Consider the following 11,827-nt stretch of genomic DNA (forward strand, 5'->3'; position numbering starts at 1 on the left):
TGCTATGCATTCTGGTGCTTGCCTGACTGCTGCATTTCCTTTCCATCCTCTATGATGATTTCTAAAGCAACTAGAGCAACTGTATACAGCATCCCTGCAAAAGAAAGTTCTTTCCAAAAGCCAGACTTTTGTTCTGTTGCCTTCATCCCTATGAAAGTGACAAGCAATTGACAGACACACTTTTCTTTTATTTATTATTACTCTCAAGTTTCTTTGCTGCAAGGAGCAGGGTTTCCCTGTGCATTTCAAAACACAAACATGCAGCAGTACCCAAACTCCAGTGATCAGCACAGGAGATCATGCATGGCCCTTGTGTGAGTAGCCACATTGTAGCTTGCTGTCATACTCAGTCTTGCAGAGCCATAAACTTCCGTCTTTCCTCTACAGTGTTAGTGGTGCCAGCTAGAAAATACCTCAACTCCCTCAGCTTTGGGAGGGCGATCTCTTTCTGTGGCAAGCATTCACCAGTGCATAGTCACCGCACTGACTCTTAGGGCAGCTCCCCGATGTCATACCTTTGGGATGCAGGAAATGTGAGCCATGCCATCACAAACCTCTTTCAGGTGTATTGTGACACTGGGAATGAACTGATCTCTCTAAATAAATATTAACAAGCACATGAGAGAGACTTGTAGTCTTCTCAATCTGAATTTCTGCCAGGAAGGCAAGAAAAAGTGCTGGCTTATCAGTCCTTTTGTTTGAGAGTGTTAACTCTTTTGCTAAGGTCAAAGTTGTGATCTGAGCCAGACAGGATGTTGCAAGATAGCAAACTTCCCTTCAAATTTTAGAGAACAATGCCACTCTGATCTCTGCCTGGAATCCTGCCAGTGAATAAACATTGCTGTCTCCTAAGGTGTTCCTAAGGGCAGGGCTTATGAGACAGATGTTGATGTGTTGAAGAAGAGGGGAGCAGGATGCAGAACATATGAAGGCCTTTCAACAGTCTGAGTCCTCCTTGTGTGTTGCACAGGGTTGTGGTCTGCCTTGCATGTGACAGTCCCAGGGTTAATATTCCTCCTCTGACTTAGTTGTGTGGGCTCCTTTTGCAATCAGTGGACAGAGACTTCCACAGCATGATTCCCATGAGCTGCTTTAGCTATCAACCTGGTATAAGACAAATTGTCTTCTACAGGGCATATAAAAACAGATACTAAAATCCTGTATAGCTTAAAGACTGTGGATAGGAAGAAATTACTTACTGTGTCTCTTGAAAAAATGGTGGTATTACCAAATACAGTTTTTATACGCCAGGTTCAAAACAGAGGGAAGTAGTTCTCACAACATGCAGCTGGACATATTCTCATTGCCAGGGAATACTGTTGAAGCCAAAAATATCTGTGAGTTCAAAACATGATTGGACAAGTGAATAGAAAAAGATTCTAGGTGCTGTGAAATGCAGAGACAAACTTGGTCTCAACTGATTTTAGACATATTCAGTGCAGATGTCTATTCACAAACATCACCCCCACTCTTGCCACAACCAAGAGAAAGAAACAGGAATTTCTAGGGCATCACTCACCAGCTTATTTTGGACACCTACCACTCAGAGAGGTCAATCATGTACTCCAGATACTGCTGCAGGCCAGGAGAGCACCTACAGAGGAAAGGTGCTTCTTGTTCTCTTCCCTGGGCATCTGCTCTTGATGACGGCAGAAGACAGAACACAGGGCTGGTCAAACCTTTCGGCCGAGCTGGGTACACTGTTTTTCTCATCAGACTATTAAAGACATGCCCTCAGGGACGGAATCTCCTCCAGTGTCAGGACTGAGGAGTTACCTCTAGGCCATACCTCTGGTGTTACTCCTTAGCCTACTCCCATTGCCGCTGCACTGGGTCAGGTGTGCTGGGGAGCACAGCACATTGCTTCTTCAGGGTATAAGAAATGGCAAGTCTGGCTGCGTGGGCAGTTCACAGGGCTCACTAGTCTCCAAGTCCCCAGAAAACAGCTTTAATCATGGAAAGAGGGTAGATAGCAGAAATGCAATCAGCCATTGTGTGAGGTGGAAGCAAGGTGTACAAGGCCAGGTGATACAGGCTGACCTGCATTAAGCAAAGGCTGACTGCCATATGCTTCTGCTTTTGTTCATAAAGATTATGAATCAGACATACAGGGAGAATGATGTCCATTTTTCAGGAGCCAGAGGATTCCTCCTTCACTTTCCACAGTGTGCCGGTCTCAGGAAATGCAGCGTGCCAGAACAATGTGCCCTCCCAAGCCTCATCTCCAAGGAATAGTACATTCTCCTCCTCTGTGCAACTGCTCATGCCACAGAGGCTGCCTTCTGCAGAGCCCAGCCAAGTAATAAGCACCTGGGATCTGTGCAACTGAAAAAATTCACTTGGCCCTGTGACTAGAGTACTGTACAGCAGTGTTCAGTGCTGTCATGAAGCCTGAATATCAGTGCCAAAGGACTTGCATGTCTTGGGCAACCTACATGCAGGTAGAACAGGAGTTTTGGTACGTCTCTCTTCATGCAGCTATTGGTCAGGGAGGAATAAGGCTTTAGGAAGAGCCACTCAAGTGGTGTGACCTTTACAAAACAGCTTTGTAACACTTAATGACATACAGGTAAATCCTCCGTACAAATGGTGTCAGTGCAGGGCATAGGAACACGTAGCTGAAATCCAGGTTGCACAGAACATTGCATGGTTCTCTCTGCAGGGCCCAACCTGGACCACTGCCAGCTCCTCATCCTGTTTCCCAGCCCAGGGTTACCAGGGCTTGACCATCTGTGTTTGCAATGTAGCAAGTGAAAGGGAACATGATCTGCCCTATTCAGGTTGTCCCTCCTGCTGGAAGGACCAGCCTTGCCCAGATTTTTTGCTTCTGCTGTCTTCTATACTCCACTTGCTCTCAGAGCAGCATACTGAGATCGTTGAGGACAGGGGACACCATCAAGAGAAGGTCTACACCTCTCCAGTGTGACAGAAACAATGAGACCTGGAATAGGAATGACCCAAAGCAATTGTCTCTGCATGGTCGCAGAATACCATGCATTTCTCTTGAGTCCAGTGCTGCCCTGCTTCACTACCTTACCTGGCACAGCCCCATTGCAGCTCCAGTACCCTTGTGAATCATTAACAGGCCAACTCCAGCTGCTCCTTTCACAGGTTCTCCTTTCACACAATTTTCTTTCCCAGTCCCCAAATGTTTAACTCAAGCAAGGCACAGACAGAAGAGTCAAAAAGACTTCATGTGAATGTGCATCTGCTGACAACATGGCAAGCAGCAGAGCAGTGGTAGGCAAATATGCACTATCTCTGCACTCCTGGTGGGCAAGCTGGTCCTCCCTGCAACAAGAGTTCCCATTTGCCCTTTGCTCTGACACTCCACAGACATCCCTGTCCCTCCTTTTATGGAAAGCAGTCTCTTTTGGGGCTTGCAATGGGACTTATCATAAAAACACCTCTCAGTCTTCTTCATGAATTTCCTGGCCCTTCTCCTTTACTAGTAGCATTTGGTCATTTGTGCTCCTGCAAGAAACTGCCATTCCCATGCTTTGCTGCTTAACGCAGGGTGGAGTTTTCTAGTTTAAGGCTAGTCAAAGTAGGCGGGCACTGTAGAGCAGTCATTCTTAGAGCTGCGACATACACAAAGAAAGGGGACAGGAGGGAGCGGGCAGAAGTATAGGTATGAGTAGTAGTGAGTACCTGTGTATATGAGAACCTGGTGTGAAGGTGGAATGCCAGTAGATGAATGCACAGCTGTGCAGTCTTGTGGATGTTTGGCTGCCTGGAGGAGTGTGTACCAGAGCTGTGTATGTGTGTGAGGGCAACTTTGCCTGAGACAGATCTGGTGGTGCTTCAAGAAGACTTGTTAAGGTGAGATTTTCAACCATTTATTGGTATCTGGTGCAGATGCTTTGGTGCCCAGAACCGCATTCACTGCTCGTGATCAGCTGCCTGAACTGGGAGGTAATTTCTGTGAAAAGCTGTAAACATACGGACGCCAGTAAATTGCTACGTGATTCGTCCTCCAGACAGAAGCTGTTGGTGTGGTTTAGGGGGTAGTTCCTGCTTCTCCAGACTGCCTTCTCAGTGCCCCTTCTCGGCATTTCCCACTACAGTCACACCATCTCTTCTCTCAATGGGCAGATGCTACTTCTAATTCTGCAGAAGCTGATCAGGCCAAAGTGAAGAAGGATTTGATAAAACTATGAACAACCATCAGTGCCATCAAAAAGCAGTGTCTGGGGCTTCCCTGGCACTGGATCCTCTTCGCTACACTACTGCCACGACAGCAGTAAGGGATCTGTGCAGGTCTGGAGAGCTCCCCCAGACTTGCAGAGCACTCAGCCACAGTCTGCACAGCATGAGGTATTTTGGGCTGCACTGTCACCCCCACCTCAGACATGCACAGGTTCAACAACCCCCTATTCTGGGGACATGCCGCCCATGTTCAGAGTGTGTTTGGTGGGTATGTCTCCCTGGGGCTGCTTGTTGCTTTCTGTAATGCTCTTTCTTTGCCAGGATAAGTCTTTCTCTAAGGCCCCTGTGTGTTTCTGGAAAAGCTTAAAACTCCATTCATTTGTTGGGGTTTTTTTTGAGACTCTAGCTGCTCAGGCAGGCAGATCCCAGTTCTGTGCGTTCCCCTGTGTGTGCTGTGGGAGGCTTTAACATGGTGACACTGGATTGTCGTACTTCTCAGTAGTTTCTGTTCTTCACTCTTAGTACCTTAAGATTCTTCCCGTTCTTTCTGCTCTCAGCCAAATCCTGGCTCATCTCCCTGCCAGCGGACAGTAACTGTGTGCCTTTTTTTGTTCTGTAGCAGAAATTGCCTCAATCATTCTGGGCTGATCTTTACTCTGCAGCTTTGCAGGGGCTTCATATTTCACTTTTGCAATATGAAGCTAACTGACTCACTTGTGGCTCTCAATGTTTGCTGTAGGGGAAACATTAGTTTAGAAACATCCCAGCTGCCATGATTGAGAGATAGAGTGGTGAAAAATAAGGTTATGTAATTAGTATTTCTTTCATATAGGAAATGTCTGCTAGAACCTCTACCGCTCTTTACTGCTCCTCTATTCTACTTCACCAGGCACACACAACTAATTTCAGTCCTTCTCCCCTCCCTGTGGGATAGACTGGTCAGGGCAGCAATCATCACTGCTTCTTGTATAAGTGTGAAGAAGCTGTTGAGGCTGTGGCCCCACATGAGGCCATTTCTCAGGCAAACACGAAGACCAGTCACAGGGCTGGTCTGCATAGTCTCTGAAATATCTAAAATATCCAGCTGTTCCGCCCTGGCTTGATTCTAGATATAAAAGCACACCCTTGCTTCCCCCCAAAAACTGAATCCATTCTTGTAGAGTATTCACACACAGGTTCCAGAGAAATAATGATTTCTGCAGTTTTAAATCTGCCTGGTTGTATTAATGCCAGTGTTCACGTCTGCTCAACAGAGGTTTTCTCAATTAAGAGCTTCTGGCTATAATCCAAGAACTCTGTCGGGAGTTAGACTAATGATATTAATGGTGCCAAATGGTAGCGATATCATCAAAGTTCATTTGGAAGCCAGGACTTTTGGTAAACACTGCTGTATTCATTTGCAAGGAGGAAGCTGATATATGACTTCTTTTTACAACAGTCTTTGTTTGCAGTGCTTCCTAGGATTGGTCCGCATGTTGACTTCAATCAGCTTCTTGTCAGACCTGAACACTACAGTCCATTTGTATAACCAAAAAAATCAGTGGGCTTCTTGTCCAGGAGACCAGAAGCATGTGGTCCCTCACTGAACACCCAGCCCCATCCTTGCCTGACATTACTGAAATAAAACTCATATTGTGGTAGCACTTATTGGCAACAACCAGGTTTACCCAATGGGCTGGCTATTGTCCTGGCTCTGGGAAATTGTAATTGCTGCCTTATACACCCTAAGCTCGAAATGAATACACAGCAGATAGATTAAACAAACCAATTTATGCATATATGGTGGATGGAATTATGAGTACAGTTCCTAGTTGTTCAACAGCAATGACTGTACCTGGAAATCTAAATGTTAGTGCTCCAGCAACTGAAATCATGAGAGGAGGCACCTCCATGCAAATTAGTCTGAAAGCTTTGCTGCAGAGGGAAATTGAGGCAAGGCATAAGGAGCAGGTTAGGGAAATTTTGACTGGGAACATTCACACATTACCATGGACCAAGAAGGTGCCATGGTAAGCACATGGGGAAGCAACATCTGCATTATGGCCAGCTGGGGCATGCTTTATACCTCTACTGCTTTAGTAGGGAGGCAGCTGCTCTGCGTTGGTATGGCTGCCTGAATTCAGTGCAATCGTGGGCTGCACAAAAGCAGTGTACAAATCTGTAAGGACCTGGGCTGCTCTGTCCAGGAGGGCTTCCAGCTTGCCCTGCAGCCCTAAAGACCCTGCTCTCTATCCTGCCTGGCTGTGGAAGCACCTGGAAGGCCTGACCATGACTGAGAACCAGTAAGGTTTTTTAATTTTATTTCACCTTGGGAAATTTAAAGCATTTGCACTGGCCAGAAAGGTCTGTTGCCACTGCAGCACAGCTAAACTGCCAGCCTGGCACGTGATGACAGGGCAGCACACCACACTGTGTGGACTTCTGTGCTACTGAAGGAGCCTGTCCCCAGGAGTGGCCACTGCTGCATGCACCCACCTGTATTCAAGGCACAGTCAGGTGTGGATGGGGGAGGGGACGAGAGTGCACAAGAGAGGAACAGTTGGCAGAGCATGCTTTAATGTACATTTTAAAATTACATTAATCCTTTCTGCCTCAGATCCCATCCCTGACCGTGTACTTCCTGCAGATTCCTGTGCCTGCATTTACTCAGGCTATGAATTGTCCCCAGGCAGCACAATGGACATCTTCCAATAATGAAGTTATCCTCAACAGGCAGAATAGATGTTTAATGTGAGAAATAAAGAGCCAGCTTTGGGCAGACCTTTGAGTTGGACTAACTTATTGTGTTGTACCTCTTGTCATAAAAGACCTATAGGATGAGTGGGATTGGAGAGAAGGGTAGCAGGAAACAATATTTAAAAAGGAGTTAGGCTAGGAAAGGAGTTGGTTGTAGGTGAACTGGCCTACACAAAGATGGATGACATAAACCCTCATGGACCTTTCTAGCAAAATCGCCTATCTGACTGTGGAGGAGATATTGCTGTTCTTGGGTTTATTAGAGTGCCAAATGACTTCCTTTGTGTGCTGGTTTTGGCTGGGATAGAGTTAATTTTCTTCATATTAGCTAGTATGGGGCTATGTTTTGGATTTTTGCTGAAAATAGTGTTGATAATACAGGGAAGTTTTTGTTAGTGCTGAGCAGTGCTTACACAGAGTTAGGGTCTTTTCTGGTTCTCAGAGTGCCCCACCACCAACTAGGGACTCAATGTTCTGGATGAGGGCTTCGAGTGCGCCCTCAGTAAGTTTGCAGGTGGCACCAAGTTGGGCGGGAGTGTTGCAGAGGGACCTGAACAGGCTGGATCGATGGGCCGAGGTCAATTGTACGAGATTTAACAAGGCCAAGTACCGGCTCCTGCCCTTGGGTCACACCAACCCCAGGCAGCGCCCCAGGCCCGGGGCAGAGGGGCTGGAAAGTGCCCGGCGGAGAAGGCCCTGGGGGTGCTGGCTGACAGCCGGCTGGGCATGAGCCAGCAGTGCCCGGGTGGCCAAGGAGGCCACCAGCCCCCGGGCTTGTGTCAGCACTGGTGTGGCCAGCAGGAGCCGGGCAGGGATGGGGCCCCTGTGCTCGGCACTGGGGAGGCCCCACCTCGAGTGCTGGGCTCAGGTTTGGGCCCCTCGGGACAAGAAGGGCCTGGAGGGGCTGGAGCGTGTCCAGAGAAGGGCAGCGGGGCTGGGGCAGGGTCTGGAGCACAAGTGTGCTGGGGGGCGGCTGAGGGGGCTGGGGGGGTTTAGCCTGGAGAAGAGGGGGCTGAGGGGAAACTATTGCTCTCTGCAACTGCCTGAAAGAAGGTTGTTGCAAGGTGTGTGTTGGTCTATTCTCCCAAGTTACTAGTGATAGGACAAGAGGAAATGGCCTCAAGCTGTGTCAGGGGAGGCTTAGATTGGATATTAGGAAAAATTTCTTTACTGAAAGAGTGGTCAGACATTGGAACAGGCTGCCCAGGGAGGTGGGGGAGTCACCATCCCTGGGGGTGTTCAAAAAATACGTAGATGTGGCACTTCAGGGCATGGTTTAGGAGGCCTGGGGGTGTTGGTTGGCGGTTGGACTTGATGCTCCTAGAGGTCTTTTCCAACCTTAATAATTCTATAAATCTATGAGTTGGGAGGGGACACGGCTGAGACAGCTGACCCCAACTGACCAAAGGGATGTCCCACACCATATGACATCGTGCTCAGCATATGAAGCTGGGGGAAGAAGAAGGAAGGCGGTGACATCTGGAGTTCATGTCATTTGTCTTCTCAAATCACTGTTATGCATGATAGAGCCCTGCTTTCCTGGAGATAGCTGAACACCTGCCTGCCAATGGGAAGTAGTGAATGGATTCCTTGTTTTGCTTTGCTTGCATGCATGGCTTCTGCTTTACCTATTAAACTGTCTTTAACTCAACCCATGAGTTCTCTCACTTTTCGGATTCTCTCCCCAGCCCACTGGGGAGGGAGTGAGCAACCAGCTGCATGGTGCCTAGTTGCCAGCTGGGGTTAAACCACAACAATTTGGTATGTGAGGTTTTGCCTGTGATGACAATAAATGTTTCCTGAAATTCCAAAAAGAATATAAGCAGAAGAAATGGAAACCTACAATGTATTTTTACAGCATCCTGGCATAAAAGTAATTGTAAATGGTGGTCAGAGCAGGGGTGTAAAATAACAATGTGCAACTGTTGAATTATCTACAAAAACTGTTCCATCTTTCCTCCATAAAAATTGTCAGGATCATGTCTGCAGGGATTGTGTGTACCGACTTATTTTAGTACACCGAACTAACTCTTAAACTTTGATAAAAGTGCAGACAAGCTTTTCAGGGATCTTCTAAGATTGCATTAGAATGGCTTACTGACAAACAGTGTTTATCTTACAGAAAATACTTCAGCCCTGCAGTATTTATGTCCTTTCCAAAGTCACCTTGTGCTGTGGTTGTCACACTATCACTGGTAGTGTGGCAGCTTTCCAAAACCACGAGGCTGCAGAGGGATTGGCAGGAGACTGATGCACCATATCCTGCCTTCTTCATGATCTGTGATACTGAACTTCCTCTGTCCCTGCAGGTCCCTTGCAACCATGAAGAAGTCTAGAATGGTACAGGTGCTCCTGGTTCTGGCAATTCTGTCCTTCCTTCTGATCCACTTCCACTTCCTACCCTGTAGCGGCAATGCCCCCTTGGAAGAAAAACCTTCTCCAGTCCACATCCTCATTCTGTCCTCCTGGCGATCGGGATCCTCCTTCACTGGACAAATCTTCAGCCAGCACCCCAGCGTCTTCTACCTGATGGAGCCTGCATGGCATGTGTGGGTTACAATGTACCAGAACAGTGCCAAAGTCTTGCACATGGCAGTGCGGGACCTAGTCAGATCAGTCTTTCTGTGTGACATGTCTGTGTTTGATGCTTACATGTCTAGCCAGAAGAAAAAGTCTGATTTATTTAAGTGGGAAACAAGCCGAGCCTTGTGCTCCCCCCCTGCCTGTGACTCATTCAGTCGCAGTGACATAATCACGGCAGGCAATTGCAGAACGATCTGTGGCAAGTACCCGTTCAGCAAGGTGGAGGAAGCTTGTAAAACCTACAGCCACGTTGTCGTCAAGGAGGTTCGGTTCTTTGACCTGAAAGTTCTCTACCCCCTTCTCACTGATCCGTCCTTGAACCTCAGAATCATTCACTTGGTACGTGATCCTCGGGCTGTGTTCACATCCCGAGAGAAAACAATGGCAGACCTGAAACGTGACAGTAACATTGTTGTGGGGTCCCAGAGGACAGAGGGAGAAATGGGGCCCTACAACACAATGCAAGTAATCTGCAAAAGCCATGTTGAGATTTACAAGGCAGGCAGGCAGGCCATTCCCAGCTTCCTGAAAGACCGCTACCTTCTGGTTCGCTATGAAGACATTGTCAGAGACCCGCTAGCAAGGGCTGCTCAGATGTACAGGTTTGCAGACCTCCATTTCACACCAGAACTTCAGAATTGGGTGCACAACATCACCCATGGGAAGGGGCAAGGAGCACAGGCCTTTGATATTGGGTCCAGAGATGCGCGGAGAGTATCCGAAGCCTGGAGGAACACCCTTCCCTTCCAGAAGATAGAAAAAGTGCAAAATGTGTGCAAGGATGCAATGGACTTGCTGGGCTACCGGCTTGTTCAGTCTGAAGAAGAGCAAAAAAATAGGTCCCTGGATCTTTTGTTTCCCCAGGACTCCTCTGAGTAACAAATTCTGAAGGCAGAAAAGTGGTTCTCTGTACCTACTCTCTGAAGGCTGCAGAGTGGAGCTGAAGAGTGGAGAACTGCAAAAGAGGACAGAGGTGCACACACGTGTGTGTGAAAGTGCGTGCATGGACATGCTATGCAAGGACAAGTAACACAGGAACCCCGACTGCACTCATGAGAGCTTTCTCAGCAGCACAGGGTCGCTCTCTAAGGCCCCTGGAGGCTCAGCCACAATGCAGGCTGAAGTAATGCAAGCCTGTTTTCCAAATTAAGTCCATGGTTTATGCGAAAGAGGAAGTACATGTAGGTTGGAGCAAACAATGCCAAAAGGGTGGGACCGATGGCAGAGCGCAAACCCCTCACAGACTGCAGCTACATACTATTGAAACCGCATGGAGCAATTGCACTGCAAAGGAACAGGGGATATAAATGGAATCTGAATAAAGAGAGCATTATTTGTCATGCTGCCACCCAGCATATGTAAGGCCAGAGTGACACAGGATGACCAGACATTGGTTTCTAGAAGAATCCTTTTTTCAGAATGGTTGAGTTTTCAAGACTGGTTTCTGTTTTGCTCCATTCCTGTGACTGGGCATCCAGCCTTGGTGGCAATGTTGGGTAGATATGTGTGTCCACTTAGTATAAAATGGGAAAAGGGAATAAACCAGCTATAGTTGAAAATAAAAACTCCAGGGTTTGCGTATTGTGATCCATTTCTGGGACTATGTGAATCCATTTATTTTTGAGCTGAAATAATTCTGTCTTCTAGCTTTCAAACCAAGAATAGTTGTTCCCCTGGGAGTTCTCACAGTCCACATATGTGACTGAGAAGGATTCATGCTAAGGTTGAGACTCTAAGGACAAGGTAAAGACACGGGTTCTATTGCTATAAATACTGGAACTGGGAAGATAGGTTTATGGCAGTGGACAGAAGAAGCCAAGAGGAGAACAGGAAGTTATCCTATTGAATTATTTGGTGAGAGTATTTCCTGTCTTAGAGCACAACAAAATTATATTTAATAGACTCTGCCATTCTTCACCATCTCCATTGGCGACACCGTTCTCCTGCCTCCAATGGGAATATGGAGCTCAAACCTGAACAACAGAATTACTTTTACCTGTTTTTAACAGTGTTCTATAAGACAAGGAGAAAAGCTTGTTACCAGACTTGGGGAGTGAAATGCCTACACAAACCTCCCCCCAAACATCCTCTTTTGTGCGTAAATTGCAGTCCCTTTAACATGCATCTATTTAACAGTGCATTCAGATATTGCTCCAGAGCTGCAATATTTCCACTACCCTGCAGACAGCAAGGCAGCTGGCCTAAGGCAGGATCACAAGCATCAACAAGGGATGAGGCTTGATTCTGAGGATGTGCATCCTGGAGAGAAGGTGATTAAGGCAAGGCTGGGCATTAGAGGTCATCTGAGGAGCCTGCAGGCAGGATCAGGGCATTCAGGGCCATGGGAAGCTGTGTTCCT

At 47.3% G+C, this 11,827-nt stretch overlaps 1 protein-coding gene across 2 annotated transcripts; it reads left to right on the plus strand.

Annotated features, from left to right (window-relative positions):
- The first annotated feature begins 3,569 nt into the window (after nucleotides 1-3,569).
- CHST4 (carbohydrate sulfotransferase 4) lies at nucleotides 3,570-11,827 on the plus strand. Of its 2 annotated transcripts, none has more exons than XM_064459925.1 (2): nucleotides 3,570-3,631; nucleotides 9,195-11,827. In XM_064459925.1, exon 2 carries the CDS (start codon nucleotides 9,208-9,210, stop codon nucleotides 10,345-10,347), a length of 1,140 nt encoding a protein of 379 aa, XP_064315995.1. In that variant the 5' UTR covers nucleotides 3,570-3,631; nucleotides 9,195-9,207; the 3' UTR covers nucleotides 10,348-11,827. The 2 variants fall into 2 exon arrangements, with proteins under 2 accessions (XP_064315995.1, XP_064315993.1); XM_064459923.1 differs by having other exon boundaries at nucleotides 3,578-3,822.

This window comes from Phalacrocorax carbo, chromosome 8 (genome assembly GCF_963921805.1).
Source record: "Phalacrocorax carbo chromosome 8, bPhaCar2.1, whole genome shotgun sequence".
NCBI lineage: Eukaryota > Metazoa > Chordata > Aves > Suliformes > Phalacrocoracidae > Phalacrocorax > Phalacrocorax carbo.